Source organism: Canis aureus, chromosome 27 (genome assembly GCF_053574225.1).
Source record: "Canis aureus isolate CA01 chromosome 27, VMU_Caureus_v.1.0, whole genome shotgun sequence".
Classification (NCBI taxonomy): Eukaryota; Metazoa; Chordata; class Mammalia; order Carnivora; family Canidae; genus Canis; species Canis aureus.
Window position 1 is genome coordinate 28,508,022 of NC_135637.1, and position 19,878 is coordinate 28,527,899.

At 40.0% G+C, this 19,878-nt stretch overlaps 1 protein-coding gene across 1 annotated transcript in view; it reads left to right on the top strand.

Moving 5' to 3' along the window:
* The window catches only part of SLC5A1 (solute carrier family 5 member 1), a 74,320-nt gene extending 57,599 nt beyond the window's left edge, over positions 1–16,721 (top strand). The window contains exons 13-15 of the mRNA XM_077874442.1: positions 2,877–3,092; positions 5,028–5,133; positions 14,719–16,721. Coding sequence (XP_077730568.1) covers positions 2,877–3,092; positions 5,028–5,133; positions 14,719–14,936 — 540 coding nt within the window. The 3' untranslated portion in view covers positions 14,937–16,721. The remainder of the gene's footprint in view (positions 1–2,876; positions 3,093–5,027; positions 5,134–14,718) is intronic.
* Positions 16,722–19,878: the final 3,157 nt, after the last annotated feature.

Sequence of the window (19,878 nt, forward strand, 5' to 3'; positions counted from 1 at the left end):
GTCCTGATGCTCAAGCTGTTTATATGCAAAACAACAGAAAGCAGATAATAATTGAGGGATAAAATTTGCCACAGAACATGAGAAGGGATTCACAGAAAGGCTATATTAGAATGGGCTGAAACTGAGAGGGAAGAGAGGGTATTCAAAGCAGAGAGAACAGTACTGGCACTCAGGGGCAGAAATGCAAGGATAAGGGTGAGGGTGAGGGTCTTGAAAGGCATCTCATCTGGCTTGAAAGGGAGTTTGTGTGTATGGAAAATGGAAAACATGCTAAAAGGGCAAGTTAAAGTTGAACTAGGAGTAACTTTTTTGAAAGCCAGGTTGAAGAGTTTGGGTTTTCATTTGGGATGCTGTTACAGGTTTTGAAACACCATGAAAAGGATGCCTTTGGATATGCCTTCTGACTGGGGTGTTGCTCAGCTGTCTTTGTATCAAACCACCTACATTCTCGAGGAAGGATGAGATAGAATGGGGGTGCTGACTATGTGTCTTATTGTCTAAGCAGTATAAATGATGACAATTTTCAGTTAGAGACAGCTCCTTTCTCCCAGTAGGACAGAAACAAATATATGCTTGGGAAGTAGTTCACTGGAGTGACCCAACTTTGAAGTGCAAGATTACATGTGCCTCTCTTCATTTAACATTTACCATTAGGGACATAGTCCAGATTTGCTGGTAACACAAAACTGCATGCACAGATAAATGCCCTTGAGAGATCAGAATTAAACCTGCAAGTGATCATGATGGGTTAGAGAAATGGGCACACTCTTAGGATATATCTCTTTTTTTTTTTAAAGATTTATTTATTTATTAGAGAGAGAGAGAGAGAGAGAGAGAGAGGCAGAGACACAGGCAGAGGGAGAAGCAGGCTCCATGCCGGGAGCCCGATGCGGGACTCAATCCTGGGACTCCAGGACTGCGCCATGGGCCAAAGGCAGGCGCCAAACCGCTGAGCCACCCAGGGATCCCTTCTTAGGATATATCTCAATAGGGATTGGCAGAAACTGAAATTTCTAAAATACAAGTTAGTGAAATGTGGCTAGAAACCCGGCTGGTTTTTGTTGTGGACTAAAAACACACTCAATTCAACAAAGGACTAGGGTATTCAAAAAATAAGTCTAAGAGTTGAGATAGAGTGTAGTAGTTCTCAACTGGGGGTGATTTTGCCCTTCCCCAAGGGGACTTTTGGTGATGTCTGGCAACATTTTTGATTGCTTTGATTTGAATATGCTACTAGTATCTAGTGGGTGGAGGCCAGGGATGCTGCTAAACATTCTACAATAGCCAGGACAGCTCCCTCCCTGCTCACCCCCCACCCTCAAAAGAGTCCAAATACCACAATGCTGAGGTTGAGAAGCCTGTGTCTAGACTAGAGTCTCTGGAGAGTAGCACGTAGAGACTGCAAAGTGATTCTCAGGACTGGTCAGGTATGGTGTGTGATGAAGTGTTACTCTAAGGCTTGAGGAAAATGTCAAAATTTCTCAGATTTTTCAAGAGCCTCTTGAGAATAAAATCGAAGGAACAGGAAGAGGCTAATTGCCAAAAGAGAATGAAAGCTTTATAGCAGATTTTATCAATACTATTTTTTCCTTAGTCATAAAATTTTATTTTATTTTATTTTTTATTGGAGTTCAATTTGCCAACATGTAGCATAACACCCAGTGCTCATCCTATCAAGTGCCCCCTCAGTGCCCATCACCCAGTCACCCCCACCCCCCGCCCACCTCCCTTTCCACTACCCCTTGAGTGTTTCCCAGAGTTAGGAGTCTCTCATGTTCTGTCTCCCTTTCTAATATTTCCCACTCATTTTTTCTCCTTTCCCCTTTATTCCCTTTCACTATTTTTTTATTTTCCCCAAATGAATGAGACCATATAATGTTTGTCCTTCTCCGATTGACTTATTTCACTCAGCATAATACCCTCCATAAAAGGACCATTATGTCACTGGTCCTTTTAAAAAGTGGCCTCTAGATTCAGACCTGGTTCTCTAGATGTGGACTGACCAAAAGGAAGCAAGAAGGAAGTAATGAAGGAGGGGAAAAAAGGAAGGAAGGGATTAAAAAAAACTGAAAAAATTGTACTCCAGTATTTTTAGTCTCTTAAAGGCTTTCCATATTTTTAATATGCAAACCCAAAACTTAATATAAAGACACATAGTATAATTTTATGTTCTCAAATTAAAAACAGTGACTTTGGATCTTTAGGAGAGGCTAATGAAAAAAGTAATACTTATGTTTTTTAAAATAAATTTACTTTTTATTGTTGTTCAGTTTGTCAACATACAGAATAACACCCAGTGCTCATCCCGTCAAGTGCCCACCTCAGCGCCTGCCACCCAGTCATGCCCATGTACTTATGTTTTGATGGAAACATTCCTTTCTCTTCCATCCTCGAAAGACCCAATTCGTTTTTCAGCGTCTTCAAGGAATACAATGCAGATACTTAGGTTACATCTGAATGTGTCTAAATCTGGACACATTCAGTAGCTAGAGGGAGGAGATTCAAATTATTGGTGGTGATAGTAGCTAGAGGGAGGAGATTCAAATTATTTTTTTAAAATTAAAGAGAGTTTTTGGAATTAAGACTTTGGGTTGACATTTGATACCAAGTATTAGACACTGTACTCCATTATATTATGAATCTCATTTTATGACCGAGGTATCATGTCACTGAAACATGATAAACACACCCGCTAAACGCCTGGGCTGGACATCACGTTCCTAGTCATATTCTGAATGCCAAGTTCTAGCATTAGAAGACCTAAAGCTATCATTTGTCTCATTTTTATTCATTTGCCTTTTCCCACTCCCCCTGCCCCAGAAATGCCTAGCTGTTTCATGTGTTTGGTGTTAATTAATTCAGGATTTTTTTCACAGGGAGCCTTTTGGGGACTGATCATAGGATTTCTGATTGGGGTGTCCCGTATGGTGACTGAATTTGCCTATGGAACTGGGAGCTGCATGCAGCCCAGCAACTGTCCCACGATTATCTGTGGAGTGCACTACCTATACTTTGCCATCATCCTCTTTGTCATTTCTGTCGTCATCATCCTGGTTGTCTCTCTCTTCACCAAGCCAATTCCAGATGTGCATGTGAGTATCCATTTTGGGGATGTGTCCTGCCCTTGTTTCATGCTCATGCTGCAACACCCACTTTGTTGTCCTTTGATCAATTAGATATCTCACACTAACATGACTACAACAGTCCATGCTTGAGATTGGTTTTACATAGAAAAACACAAGCAGAAAATATGGTGTGCCAGCAAAGCAATATCAAGCATGTGTCTTCAGCAAGAGTCCTCATAGTAGTACATATTTTGGTCCAGAAGCTGTTCTCTGGATCCTGCTCCCCAAGAGACAGCACAGGTGCAGGGGAATGAATCACATGGTTAAGCACAAGAGTTAGTCTGGCTTACATGCTCATGTCTCAAATAGGAACTTAGATTTCTTCTAGCAGTTCCATGGCATAACTTCCACGGGTCCCAACAAGGGAGATACTTAATTACAAAAATTACCACACCCAGGGAAATTTGAAGTCTGATATACCATTAATTTTTCCCCCAATTAACCCTCCAAACAACTATCAGGGGATCCCTGGGTGGCGCAGCGGTTTGGCGCCTGCCTTTGGCCCGGGGCGTGATCCTGGAGACCCGGGATCGAATCCCACGTCAGGCTCCCGGTGCATGGAGCCTGCTTCTCCCTCTGCCTGTGTCTCTGCCTCTCTGTCTCTCTCTGTGTGACTATCATGAATAAATAAATAAAATCTTAAAAAAAAACAACTATCAGTATAATTTGATAAATTTCAAACAATATCAAAGTCTAATTGATTCAAGACTCCAGAAATGGCAATTACTCTTTTTTAACTCTAGATGTCACCCTTGGTTTAGGATTTATTCATAGCTCCCCCAGTGCAGATGAAGATTTCCAGTTATAGGTCATTTTTTACCATAAGCAGTATTATCTGGTAATCCAACATAGCTAATGTTTTACCTTTTCCAGGCTTCCAAGGAACAGAGCTAGAGTTAACCCAAGATCATATTAACCCATAAAGAAAAAGAAAGGACTTTGTTAACTTTTTACTCATGCATACACAAATATAGGGATTTATGGAATCCCTAAGAGACTTTCAACCTCATTGCCAAATTTTCAAAGCTATGACTAATCTTAATGTCAAACAGACTGTTTTTATAGCAGAAGAACCACCATTATGTTTATTGGCTGAATCTGTCAATAGCTTTCTTTGCACTGTATTAATTGATTCCTGATGTCTCAGTGTTTGCAAGTATTGCAGCTCAAACACATTTAGCTCCATGATTCTTCTTGAAGTAGAGAAGCAAGGTAGTCCCCAAAGAGAGCATAGTTGGAATGAATACATTTCATTGACTTTCAGACTTCTTCAAATTTCTGGTTTCATTTCCAAGAAACTGTGTCTTCAGCTCTATTCTATTCGAATATGACTTATGATTCTACAGTTTATCTGCTTATAATGTGACAAACACATAGTACAAAACTCTGCTCTTATACTACTGGTCTGGACAAATTGGTGTTTAGTCTTCTTTCTTAGCACCAGGGCTAAAAGGAACAAACTTGGTTATCATATGTAAGAAGAGTTCATTAATTTGACAAACATTTCTTTATTCAAGGCAGACTCTTAGTCTCTGAATATTATAAGGATTTGTATATCCATGCATATAATTTACACTGAAGTGCTCAACTTATTTAGAGATAATGTGGATGGAAACTGTTATCTATGTTTTTGTTGGTACTGAGAGACTACAGTACCTCCTTTTTTGTTGTTGTTTTCATTTCTTAATGAGTTTCATTCAGCAAACACTGGCCAAATGAATGCCTTAAATGGAGCACCTCCAATGTTCACTGTGTTCTAGAGCAATAACTAGCCATCCACTGACACCTTCCAAGAAGTGATGCACCTTTTCCTTTCTTGATGCACATCTTTTTTATTCTCTCAACTTCTGGTCCAATATGCTATTTGGATCTTTCTGCCAACCTGTTTTGCTTTCTCCACAGCTCTACCGCCTGTGTTGGAGCCTACGCAACAGCAAAGAGGAGCGTATTGACTTGGATGCTGGAGAGGAGGACATCCAAGAAACCCCAGAGGAGACCCTTGATATAGGTGATTTGTGATTTGGAGCCTATCCCAAGCCTTAAAAAGTTACCCTTCCAACAGCAAGACCACCTTACTGAAGTTTTTGCAAAATGCCTACATCAAAGCTCAGATCTCTCTTTTAGGAGTAAGGAGTGAAGTGGGAGATGAGATGGATAAGTGGGTTTTGGGAAGTTCACTCTGAGACCTGGTCAAGGGGAAGAGAAAGGTGCAGAATCACAGCAGCCTCCTTATACCTCATAGTTCACAGTGCGCAGTAAGTATGAGTCGGGTATTTGCCACCCTGACTTGATTTGGGAGCATGGCCAGGGAGAAGGGAAGAGTCAGAGACTGTGAACTGAAAGTAGATGGAACCTGAGCAATGGTGAGTCTAGTGACATCAGGAGGAGAGGTGAGAGGCTCTTGGGGATCTTATCCTGACATAGGATTTAGAAAATAAATTTTCTCTGAAGTTCAGTAAGATAATGCTTAGTGAGGATCCAGAGATTTATCCTGATCATGGAAAAAAAAACTTTCCTCAGCTTGTGTGTTGGAACCTTTTCTTCTTACATTTGGTGCACACATGGACGATGGTTGTGGAGGCATGTGGTGTGCAGAGGTGTGGGAGCATAAGGTCATGTGTGGTTTCATCCGGTGCCAGGCCAGAGGTCTCATCATTCCATCTTAAGGAGAGCACAGATGCAGCAGAATAAGTTCTGAGAATGGCCATCAGAAATGTCATAGAATCCTAGCTCTGGAAAGGGCCCTAGAGAGCTTTTGGTCTTATGCCCTTATATTACAGACATGTAAATTGAGGTCCAGGAAGGGAGAGGTTTTGCCTATTATCCCATCTTTGAAACAATCTGCTTTGGTCTCTAAAGACTTCTTAGTTCTGAAACCTGTGACTCTGCATGTACTGGAAGGAACCTGGAACCATAGGCAGTTGAGATGTTGTTGAAAAGATATACCTTTCCTGCTTCCTTGGAGCAGGGAGGCAGGAGCATGCTACTTGCTTCTCCTACTTCCAAAAGTGCCTTCACATTAAGTGAGAATATCAAAGATTTAAAAGGGACATAGATGAGAAGTCTTTTGAATGTTTTAATGTGGATGAAGAGATTAATTCTGTAGCAGAGGGCAGATTTAACTCTGGGTGGAATTTTATTTTATTTTATTTTATTTTTATTTTTATATGATTATCCAGTTGTGCTAGCACCATTTTTATTTTATTTTAATCCCAGTATAGTTAACATACAGTTGCACTAGTTTTAGACATATGGTATAGTGATTTAACAATTCTGTATATTACTCAGTGCTCATCAAGATAAATGTGCTCTTTTTAAATTTTTATTTATTTATTATTTATTTATTATTATTATTTTTATTGGAGTTCAATTTGCCAACGTGTAGCATAACACCCAGTGCTCATCCCATCACGTGCACCCCTCAGTGCCCATCACCCAGTCACCCCTACCCCCCACCCACCTCGCTTCCCACCACCCCTTGTTCGTTTCCCAGAGTTAGGAGTCTCTCATGTTCTGTCTGTGTCTCTGATATATCCCACTCATTTTCTCTCCTTTCCCCTTTATCCCCTTACACTATTTTTTATACTCCCCAAATGAATGAGACCATATAATGTTTGTCCTTGTCCGATTGACTTATTTCACTCAGCATGGTACCCTCCAGTTCCATCCAAGTCAAAGCAAATGGTGGGTATTTGTCGTTTCTAATGGCTGAGTAATATTCCATTGTATACATAGACCACATCTTCTTTATCCATTCATCTTTCGATGGACACCGAGGCTCCTTCCACTGTTTGGCTATTGTGGACATTGTTGCTAGAAACATCGGGGTGCAGGTGTCCCGGCGTTTCATTGCATCTGTATCTTTGGGGTAAATCCCCAGCAGTGCAATTGCTGGGTCGTAGGGCAGATCTATTTTTAACTCTTTGAGGAACCTCCACACAGTTTTCCAGAGTGGCTGCACCATTTCACATTCCCACCAACAGTGTAAGAGGGTTCGCCTCTCTCCGCATCCTCTCCAACATTTGTGGTTTCCTGCCTTGTTAATTTTCCCCATTCTCACTGGTGTGAGGTGGTATCTCATTATGGTTTTGATTTGTATTTCCCTGATGGCAAGTGATGCGGAGCATTTTCTCATGTGCTCATTGGCCATGTCTATGTCTTCCTCTGTGAGATTTCCGTTCATGTCTTTTGCCCATTTTATGATTGGATTGTTTGTTTCTTTGCTGTTGAGTTGAAAAAGTTCTTTATAGATCTTGGAAACTAGCCCTTTATCTGATACGTCATTTGCAAATATCTTCTCCTATTCTGTAGGTTGTCTTTGAGTTTTGTTGACTGTTTCTTTTGCTGTGCAGAAGCTTCTTAACTTGATGAAGTCCCAATAGCTCATTTTTGCTTTTCTTTCTCTTGCCTTCATGGATGCATGTTGCAAGAAGTTGCTGTAGCCAAGTTCAAAAAGGGTGTTGCCTGTGTTCTCCTCTAGGATTTTGATGGATTCTTCTTTTTTTTAATAACTTAATCTTTTATTGGTGTTCAATTTACCAACATACAGAATAACACCCAGTGCTCATCCCGTCAAGTGTCCCCCTCAGTGCCCGTCACCCATTCACCCCCACCCTCCGCCCTCCTCCCCTTCCACCACCCCTAGTTCGTTTCCCAGAGTTAGGAGTCTTTATGTTCTGTCTCCCTTTCTGATATTTCCCACACATTTCTTCTCCCTTCCCTTATATTCCCTTTCACTATTTTTTATATTCCCCAAATGAATGAGACCTTACAATGTTTGTCCTTCTCCGATTGACTTATTTCACTAAGCATAATACCCTCCAGTTCTATCCACGTTGAAGCAAATGGTGGGTATTTGTCATTTCTAATGGCTGAGGAATATTCCATTGTATACATAAACCACATCTTCTTTATCCATTCATCTTTCGATGGACACCGAGGCTCCTTCCACAGTTTGGCTATTGTGGACATTGCTGCTAGAAACATCGGGGTGCAGGTGTCCCGGCATTTCATTGCGTCTGAATCTTTGGGGTAAATCCCCAACAGTGCAATTGCTGGGTCATAGGGCAGGTCTATTTTTAACTCTTTGAGGAACCTCCACACAGTTTTCCAGAGTGGCTGCACCAGTTCACATTCCCGCCAACAATGTAAGAGGGTTCCATTTATCCGCATCCTCTCCAACATTTGTGGTTTCCTGCCTTGTTAATTTTCCCCATTCTCACTGGTGTGAGGTGGTATCTCATTGTGGTTTTGATTTGTATTTCCCTGATGGCAAGTCATGCAGAGCATTTTCTCATGTGCCTGTTGGCCATGTCTTTGTCTTCCTCTGTGAGAGTTCTCTTCATGTCTTTTGCCCATTTCATGATTGGATTGTTTGTTTCTTTGGTGTTGAGTTTAATAAGTTCTTTATAGATTTTGGAAACTAGCCCTTTAGTCTAGCTTGCAAATATGACTGATACGTCATTTGCAAATATCTTCTCCCATTCTGTAGGTTGTCTTTGAATTTTGTTGACTGTATCCTTTGCTGTCCAAAAGCTTCTTATCTTGATGAAGTCCCAATAGTTCATTTTTGCTTTTGTTTCTTTTGCCTTCATGGATGTATCTTGCAAGAAGTTACTGTGGCCGAGTTCAAAAGGGATGTTGCCTGTGTTCTCCTCTAGGATTTTGATGGAATCTTGTCTCACATTTAGATCTTTCATCCATTTTGAGTTTATCTTTGTGTATGGTGTAAGAGAATGGTCCAGTTTCATTCTTCTGCATGTGGCTGTTCAATTTTCCCAGCACCATATTTGAAGAAACTGTCTTTTTTCCAATGCATAGTCTTTCCTCCTTTGTCGAATAATAGTTGACCATAGAGTCAACGGCCCATTTCTGGATTCTCTATTCTGTTCCATTGATCTATGGGTCTGTTTTTGTGCTGGTACCACACCGTCTTGATGACCACAGCTTTGTAGTACAACCTGAAACCTGGCATTGTGATGCCGCCAGCTATGGTTTTCTTTTTTAATATTCTCCTGGCTATTTGGGGTCTTTTCTGAATCCACACAAATCTTAAGATGATTTGTTTCAACTCCCTGAAGAAAGTCCATGGTATTTTGATAGGGATTGCATTAAATGTGAAAATTGCCCTGGGTAGGATGGACATTTTCACAATATTAATTCTTCCAATCCATGAGCATGGAATATTTTCCGTCTCTGTGTTCTTCCTCCATTTCTTTCAGAAGTGCTCTGTAGTTTTTAGGGTATAGATCCTTTACTTCTTTGGTCGGTCAGGTTTATTCCTAGGTATCTTATGCTTTTGGGTGCATTTGTAAATGGGATTGACTCCTTAATTTTTCTTTCTTCATTCTCATTCTTAATGTATAGAAATGCCACTGACTCTGGGCATTGATTTTGTATTCTGCCAGACTGTGAATTGCTGTATGAGTTCTAGCAATCCTGGGGTGGAGTCTTTTGGGTTTTCTATTTACAGTATCATGTCATCTGCAAAGAGGGAGAGTTTGACTTCTTTGCCAATTTGAATGCTTTTTATTTAATTTTTAAAAATTTCTTATTTATTTATTTAAATCTATTTTTTATTGGTGTTCAATTTGCCAACATATAGAATAACACCCAGTGCTCAGTCACTAACCCCCCTCAGTGCCCCTCACCCATTTATCCCCACCCCCCGCCCGCCTCCCTTTATACCACCCCTTGTTCGTTTCCCAGAGTTAGTCGTTTCTAATGGCTGAGGAATATTCCATTGTATACATAGACCACATCTTTATCCATTCATCTTTTTAAAAAATTTTTATTTATTTATGATAGTCACAGAGAGAGAAAGAGGCGCAGAGACACAGGCAGAGGGAGAAGCAGGCTCCATGCACCGGGAGCCCGACGTGGGATTCGATTCTGGGTCTCCAGGATCGCGCCCTGGGCCAAAGGCAGGCGCCAAACCGCTGCGCCACCCAGGGATCCCTATCCATTCATCTTTTGATGAACACCGAGGCTCTTTCCACAGTTTGGCTCTTGTGTACATTGCTGCTATAAACATCGGGGTGCAGGTGTCCCAGCCTTTCATGCTGTGTATCTTTGGGGTAAATCCCCAGCAGTGCAATTTTTGGGTCATAGGTCATAGATCTATTTTTAACTTTCGAGGAACCTCCACACAGTTTTTTTAAATTATAAATTTATTTTTATTGGTGTTCAACTTGCCAACATATAGAATAACACCCAGTGCTCATTCCATTAAATGCCCCCCTCAGTGCCCGTCACTCAGTAATCCCCACACCCGCCCACCTCCCTTTCTACCACCCCTAGCTCGTTTCCTAGAGTTAGGAGTCTCTTATGTTCTGTCTCCCTTTTTGATATTTCCCACTCATTTTTTTCTCCTTTCCCCTTTATCCCTTTCACTATTTTTTATATTCCCCAAATGAATGAGACCTTACAATGTTTGTCCTTCTCCGATTGACTTATTTCACTAAGCATAATACCCTCCAGTTCCATCCACGTCGAAGCAAATGGTGGGTATTTGTCTTTTCTAATGGCTGAGTAATATTCCATAAATTCTCGTTCAGCCATCTTACTTATAACCTTATTGATTAAATCCCTGGAAGTAAGTACTCCTTCCTGTTGTTTCTTTTGGGATAAATTTCTCCATCTTGTCATTTTGCCCAGCAAAGAAAAGAAGAAAGAAAGAGAAAACAACAATATAACAATAACAACAATAGAACAACAAGAACAACATACCCCCACTAGATCCTGGGTGTGTTTTTGTCTACTTGTTAAAAGAAACTAGAACCCAAATTAAGAAAGAAAGAAACACACACACACACACACACACAGACACACAAACAGACACACACTACAATGTAAGGAAACAAAAAGTTAAAATAATATAAAGTATATATTAAAATAAAAATCAACAAAGGATTGACAAAAGTAAAATAACTAAAAAATGTAAAACCAAAAGACTAAAGAATAAAAATACAAAGAATGCTACATATTCTTTTCCCTAAGAGCTGAAGCTTCGAAGCCCTCTGTGATCAGTAAACTTGGTGAGCACCAGTTTTTTCTTCTGGTCTTCTAGGGCAGGGGCTTGTTTCCCTGATTCTCAGGTGGACCTGCCCTAGTGGAAAAGTGCCTGCAGTGAGCAGAGGCCGAACTTGAAGTAAGCGGCTCCAGACGTCACTAGGTGGCGCTGTTTTGCCTCCTGAAGGCTTTCAGCGGTGATGGGCAAGATGAATATGGCTGCACACTGCTCTCTAACCTTGGAGCTGAAAATTTGCACCCCCCTCACTCTACAGTAAGCCCTCACAGAAAAGCAACCAATGTGTCTTGTCTACCTGGTTTCTGTCAGAACTCTGTGTTCACCTGATCTGTGACTTTTTATCTCAGGCATGTGACTGAGTCTCAAAACTCCAAATTTTATGGACTCCCATGGCCTGCGCACTGTTCCTCCCAGGGGAATGTGAGGTATCTCTTCAGGATTCTGTCTTTTGTTGGACCCCATCCCAGGAATGCAGTCATATGACCATGCAGTGATTCATAGTTGATGGCAACACAGAGCAGAAAGGCAATACCTAGATTCGTTGTTTTCAGCAAGCATCCCTGCTCCTTTGCCCGGGAACTCAGCTAAACTCAGGCATCACCCATTCTTTTTACAACTCCGGGGATCCTCTTACCATGCTGTCACAGCTGGGATTCTGCTCTGCTTCACCACCTAAGAACTTTTAAGCCAGGCACATCTCGGCTGTAGCAGACTTCTAAAAGTTCTGTTGCTTATAATACATTGTGGTAGCCTTCTTAAGCAGCCTTCCTTATCTCTGCCATATCCTCAGCTATGCCGCACCAGATTCAAGTCTTTACACCTCTTACCTTCTAAATTTTGGTCCACTGGTAGACTTGCAGCATTTGTTTTCTCAGATCTCTGATTGATTTCTTGGGTGTTCAGAATGATTTGATAACTATCTGGTTGTATTTGAGGGACAAGACAAACTTAGGGCCCCCCTACTCCTCTGCCATCTTAACTCCTCTCTTTTGTCCATTTTAATTACTATGTGTGTGGTGTCTACCTCCTTGGGTTGTTGAGGGTTTACTGTGTCTCCTGGATCTGGATTTCTGTTTCCTTCCCCAGATTTGGGAATTTTTCAGCTATTGTTTTTTCAAATAAAATTTCTGCCTCCTTTTCTCTCTGTTCTCCTTCTGGGATCCCTATAATACAAATGTTATTACACTTGATGGTGTCACTGAGTTTCCTAAGTCTATTTTAATTAATTAATTTGTTAATTAATTAATAATATTATTTTTCTCTCCTGTTCAGTTTGATTACTTTCCATTACTCTGTCCTCCAGGTTACTGATTTGTTCTGCTTCCTCTAGTCTACTATTTATTCCATCTAGTGTATTTTTAATTTAAATTATTGAGTTCTTAGTTTATGATTGGTTCTTTTTTATATTTTCTGTCTCATTGTTAAGGGTCTCACTGAGGTACGCCACTCTTTTCTCAAGTCCAGTGAGTATCTTTATGACCATTACTTTAAATTCTCTATCAGGCATATTACTTATTTCCATTTTGCTTAGGTCTCTTGCTGTGAAGTTGTCCTGTTCTTTCATTTGGGACATATTCTTCTATCTCCTCATTTTGTCTAACTCTCTGTGTCTGTTTCTATGTATTAGGAGAATCACTTATGTCTCTTGCTCTTGAAAGTAGTGACCTTATGAAGAAGAGGTCCTGTAATGCCTTGCAGTGCAATATCCTCTGTTCAGCAGTACAGAACTCGTTCAATCTTAACTCAAAGTGAGGAGGCAGGATATTGCAAAGAGATAGTGTGGGATTTGGATTCAGGAAGAACCGAGATTGAATCCTCACTTCTCTATTGACTCCTTGTGCAAATGATTCCATTTTTTTCTAAAGCTTGGGTTTTTAATATAAAAGTATTCTAAGTGATAGCATATACTTATAGCAGTGTTAGAAACATTGAGCAAGATAATGCTCCATTTTAAGAATTGGCTATAATTGTCACCATTATGATTGCTACTAAGGAATACTTTTCTGAGTTGGTCTGAAAAGGGTGAACAGCAAGAGTGCATCTATCAGGGATTCCATAGAGGAGACTCCCACCCTGGTTGGAGAATTGGCTTAGTGACTTGTGAGGTTCATGACAACACTTGAATTCTGTTGTTTCTTGGTCAACTCATGGTGAAAGCAGACGGAAGGCCCTGACCCATTAAAGTAAAATATTAAGATATCTTGAGGGCTTTTTATAGATAATGGTTGTCACTGTCACCATTTTCTGAGAAACAGCATGAAGCTGTATCAACTTCATGTTGTCATCATCACCATCATTGTCATCATAATTGATAATGATATGATCATGATATATTTTATTATGAATATCTTACGCTAGTGATTCATTTTAGCACCATATTTTACTTTTAAGCAGATAATACAAATATAATTCTTCCAAATTTATGATGGGGAAAATGAGATATAGAGACTTTCTAAGGCCACCCAGCCAACCAGGCATTTCTCCCTTGGGCTGGTAAGTAAGCCCAAACTTTTGTTACTTCTCATATTTCTGTCCTGGTGGAATGAACGAAGTGGAGAGGGACAAGGAAACTTGCCTCTCTTTCTTAAGTGCATGAAAGAAAAGAGAGTAGAAGGAGACTAATACCTCTTGACATCTGCTACACACTGGGCATCCTCTCATAGAATCTTAATGGAGAAGGTATTATTTATCCAATTTTATCTGCACTTGAATGCAGGTGAATTAGCAAAACCATAAAGCTGAGTTTTAGTTCCAGTTCTGACACATATATGTGCTTAATCATTAAGGTTATTTGCAATTCTAAAAGTCTGTGACTCTTAAAAAATGGGAGAATGGAGAGAAGTAGTCTCTGACTATGGTATTGAAAACACAGTGGGCTTGATTTCATATCTAGTGAACTATATACCTGGGATTCTAACCCAGATTTATTAGCCTTTAATGCCACGCTGTCTCAGAGGAGAGAATTGGTTCCCTTGGTGGTCATCCACTTTGAATGGCAGGGCCAGTTGGGTGGTTTGATTCAGCAGTATTGATATGCAACATCAGATTTTAAGCTCTGGAAGTTTTCATTTTTGCTGCCCTGTGTCGGGGAGTATTCAGACCAATTATTACCACATGGCTGGATCCATGGCTTTGGAACTCTTTGGAACTTTCAGGTATAACCAATATGCTCCTGAGTAGTGCAAGTCTGACTTTTCCAGTGATGTGGTAAGCAAATATGAGTTTATGTATTTCAGAGGTGGGTTTTCCATGTTGTTCATGTCATAGTTTCCCAGTCTGATGCTAACATTTCTTCTCATAGACTATTTTTTTCCTGTTTGAGCCTGACTTTTCTAAATCAAGATATATTTGGATTGGCCTGATAGAGATAAAGCTTAATTTAGCTGATCACAAAGACGTAGAATCCATCTTTTACCATCATCTTATAAATAATCAAGTTCACTCAAACATTTTGTACCATTTCCACTCCTGCAAACAAGAAAATTGGGATATGTCTGCAGAATGACAGATGTTCCATGTCATGGCATCTTCCCTAAAACCTTTTATACCTTTTCTTTGACACAGAAGTTCCTGAGGAGAAAAAAGGATGCTTCAGGCGTGCCTATGACCTATTCTGTGGCCTGGACCAGCAGAAGGGCCCCAAGATGACAAAGGAAGAGGAGGAAGCTATGAAGCTGAAGATGACAGACACCTCAGAGAAACCTTTCTGGCGAACAGTAGTGAACATTAATGGCATCATCCTGCTGTCTGTGGCAGTTTTCTGCCATGCATTTTTTGCCTGAGCCTTGCCTTCTGCTGCAGGCTCTGTTCAGGAAGGCCAGACTTTTTACTCTCTCTTCTTTAGTTCTGTTCTGTGGTGTTAAGCCTGTGATAAACCAGTCAGTTGTAAATTTTGCCCAGTTGATAAATGTGTAATTATAGGCTAGCTGAAGAAAAGTCATTATTTGCTGTTAACTTATGTATTTGAGGCCAGTGTGATATCCTCAGCTGTACATATTAGAGCTGCAGAAGGAAAATCCAACTCAGTCATGTCCAGGAAAAGGCACACTAAAAAAGAAGCCCTGCTATGCGTAATGCAAGTTTTTCCTCAGGTAGATTCAGTGTGTCAGTGTTGTTTGTGATTCTTAAATATTATTTTAGGAGTTGTGGTCTCCCTGGTTCATGCCACTTTCCCTTCATGACTTTCCCCTCATTTTTTTTAAGAAAAAATTTCCCCTCTCATCATATCCCTGTCAATTTTTTTCTAGCCCAAGAAGAACCAATCTGACAAACTGATGAATGCATTGAAGTTGAAGATGGGAACTTGATAGGGTCCCTGCCCTGGGTGTTTTGCTATTTGAAGAGAAAGCTTGGGGTTGGCAGGACTTACCCCAAGGGGATGGATGCAGGCACCAGCCTCAGACCAGTGTGGGAAGTGGGTAATCTTGAGTCAAGGCGATTTTCTAGTTTTCTTTAAAATGTCCATTGTGAGTTCGTCATGTTTGAGATTTTACTTATTTTGTCATTTAATGTGTCTGGAATGTCTTAGGAACTCAGCAATGCTTATGGACCAAATGGGTGATTTGGACACTTATTTATAAATACTTGCATTATTTTTATGTAAGCTTTGCCCTTGGTTAATTTTTTTCTTGTGTGTGGCTGCACACAATACAGACTGGTGACTCTCATCAATTGAAATGCATTTTCCAGAGACCACTCTTCCTCATGGTGCGGATGTTGACATATGAGCTTAGAAACTGATCTATGTCACATAAAAGAACAAATGTACCTCTTGGGGCATCTGTCATCTCAAAAAAGCCACAGTCTCCTGAAACATAGAAATAATTATCCAAAGATTCTCCTCCCCATGAGTTCATGTGACTGTAGCCCTTCCTTTTTGGGGTATCTTGATTGGTCATCATCTATTGACCAAAGTTAGGGTAGGTACTCCCTGTTCTGAGTGTATTTCTTGTTGAACCTGTTTCCTAGGGAGAAGTTTTCAAATAGAATTTTAATCAATCAATTAATTAGTTAATTAAATTCTTTTAGTCCTACCTGTGAAATCTCAATTATGTTGTAATATAAACTTTGAAGTTAAATTTCATTTTTTGTGAAAGGAAAGATACTATTTGATACACCGTCCATATTGCCCTTAAGTGAGGCAGAGAAGAGGGGAAAGTGGAGAATTTTATGTGGTTGGCATTACTCAACAGACTCAGTTTCAGATGAGGGTTTGTAGTATTTTTGAGCTTTGATAAGATAAAGGGAAAGGATTGTAAGCTGGTGGATGAAGGAGGGACAAAGTAGATTGTCCTGGATTCAATTTCTGGCATTGCCAATGATTCACTGTGTATATTGTGGTAAATTATTTCGTCTTAACTGTATATTTTTCTCTTTGAAAAATGGGGACCTTGGTGCTCATAGCATCTACCTACCTCCTCTGGGTGTGACTAAGTCACTTTGTAAAGGAGATGAGAGATACATACATGAAAGATGCCAAACAGATGTTATATTAAGCTGCATTTAGTCCCATAAATTAAAATGTATTACTTTGATAATAATAACATTAAAAAAATGTAACATCTGGATTTCCTGTTTTCTAGATACTCTAAACAGATACTGACTGTGTGTGGTGAGTTTTGTTGGCATAAGATGCAGATTAGGAAATAGGAACCAAGACAGTTGGGAATAGAGTCTAGCAACCTGAATAAAAGGGAGCAAAAGAGAAGATTTCAACTTCAAAATCTCTACTAAACATGAGTTTACATTCAATGCATGCCTTTTTAGGACTTACTAAGTTGCTTGGGTGACCAGGGTCCAGTAAGTGATAAATTGTAGTGGAATATTTTTTTAAAATGAAAAGTTCTATTAAATTAATTAATTTAATAGATCAATAGATTAATTAATTTAATAGATTAATTTAATTCCAAAATCAGGCAAAGACCCCACCAAAAGGAGAATTATAGATCTGATGAACACAGATGCAAAAATTCTCAACAAGATACTAGCCAATAGGATCCAACAACATTAAGAAGATTATTCACCATGACCAAGTGGGATTTATCCTCGGGATGCAATAACTGGTTCAAGATTCAAAAAGCAATCAATGTGACTGATCATATCAGCAAGAGAAAAAACAAGAACCATATGATCCTCTAAATAGATGCAGAGAAAGCATTTGACAAATAGAGCATCCATTCCATTCCTGATCAAAACTCTTCAGAGTGTAGGGATAGAGGGAACATTCCTCAGCATCTTAAAAGCCATATATAAAGCCCACAGCAAATATCATTCTCAATGGGGAAACACTGGGAGCCTTTCCCCTAAGATCAGGAACATGACAGAGATGTCCACTCACCACTGCTATTCAACATAGTACTAGAAGTTTTAGCCTCAGCAACTAGGCAACAAAAAGGAATAAAAGACATTTGAATTGGCAAAGAAGAAGTCAAACTCTCTCTCTTTGCAGATGACATGATACTGTACATAGAAAACCCAAAAGACTCCACCCCAGATTGCTAGAACTCGTACAGTAATTTGGCAGTGTGGCAGGATACAAAATCAATGCCCAGAGGTCAGTGGCATTTCTATACACTAAGAATGAGAATGAAGAAAGAGAAATTAAGAAGTCAATCCCATTTCTATCCTGCCACACTGCAGGATACCTAGAAATAAACCCAATCAAAGAGGTAAAGGATCTATACCCTAAAAACTACAGAACACTTCTGAAAGAAATGGAGGAAGACACAAAGAGATGGAAAAATATTCCATGCTCATGGATTGGAAGAATGAATATTGTAAAAATGTCCATGCTACCCAGGGCAATTTACACATTTAATGCAATCTCTGTCAAAATACCATGGACTTTCTTCAGAGAGTCAGAACAAATCATCTTAAGATTTGTGTGGAGTCAGAAAAACCCCCAAATAGCCAGGGGAATATTAAAAAAGAAAACCATAGCTAGGGGCATCACAATGCCAGATTTCAGGTTGTACTACAAAGCTGTGGTCATCAAGACTGTGCAGTACTGGCACAAAAAGAGACCCATAGACGAATGGAACAGAATAGAGAACCCAGAAGTGGACCCTGAACTTTATGGTCAACTAATATTCAATAGAGGAGGAAAGACTATCCATTGAAAGAAAGACAGTCTCTTCAATGAATGGTGCTGGGAAAATTGGACATCCACATGCAGAAGAATGAAACTAGACCACTCTCTTTCACTATACGCAAAGATAAACTCAAAATGGATGAAAGATCTAAATGTGAGACAAGATTCCATCAAAATCCTAGAGGAGAACACAGGCAACACCCTTTTTTTTTTTTTTTGCAACACCCTTTTTGAACTTGGCCACAGTAACTTCGAGCAAGATAAATCCATGAAGGCAAGAGAAACAAAAGCAGAAATGAACTATTGGGACTTCATCAAGATAAGAAGCTTTTGCACAGCAAAGGATACAGTCAACAGAAGTAAAAGACAACCTACAGAATGGGAGAAGATATTTGCAAATGACATATCAGATAAAGGGCTAGTTTTCCAAATCTATAAAGAACTTATTAAACTCTACACCAAAGAAACAAACAATCCAATCATGAAATGGACAAAAGACATAAAGAGAAATCTCACAGAGGAAGACATAGACATGACCAACATGCACATGAGAAAATGCTCCGCATCACTTGCCATCAGAAATACAAATCAAAACCACAATGAGATACCACCTCACACCAGTGAGAATGGGGAAAATTAACAAGGCAGGAAGCCACAAGTCTTGGAGAGGATGCAGAGAAAAGGGAACCCTCTTACACTGTTGGTGGGAATGTGAACTGGTGCAGCCACTCTGGAAAACTGTGTGGAGGTTCCTCAAAGAGTTAAAAATAGACCTGCCCTACGACCAAGCAATTGCACTGCTGGGGATTTACCCCAAAGATTCAGATGCAATGAAATGCCGGGACACCTGCACCCCGATGTTTCTAGCAACAATGTCCACAATAGCCAAACTGTGGAAGGAGCCTCGGTGTCCATCGAAAGATGAATGGATAAAGAAGATGTGGTCTATGTATACAATGGAATATTCCTCAGCCATTAGAAATGACAAATACCCACCATTTGCTTCAATGTGGATGGAACTGGAGGGTATTATGCTGAGTGAAGTAAGTCAATCGGAGAAGGACAAACATTATATGTTCTCATTCGTTTGGGGAATATAAGTAATAGTGAAAGTGAATATAAGGGAAGGGAGAAGAAATTTGTGGGAAATATCAGAAAGGGAGACAGAACATAAAGACTCCTAACTCTGGGAAACCAAATAGGGATGGTGGAAGGGGAGGTGGGTGGAGGTGGGGGTGAATGGGTGACGGGCACTGAGGGGGACACTTGACGGGATGAGCACTGGGTGTTATTCTGTATGTTGGTAAATTGAACACCAATAAAAAATAAATTTATTATATAAAAAAAGAAACGACACATACCCACTACTTCCTTCGACCTGGAGGGACCTGGAGGGTATTATGCTGAGTGAAATAAGTCAACCAGAAAAGGACAAACATTATATGGTCTCATTCATTTGGGGAATATAAAAATTAGTGAAAGGGAATAAAGGGAAAGGAGAGACAATGAGTGAAAATATCAGTGAGGGTGACAAAACATGAGAGACACCTAACTGTGGGAAATGAACAAGGGGTAGTGGAAGGGGAAGTGGGTGGGGTTTGGGGTGACTGGGTGTTGGGCACTGAGGGGGGCAC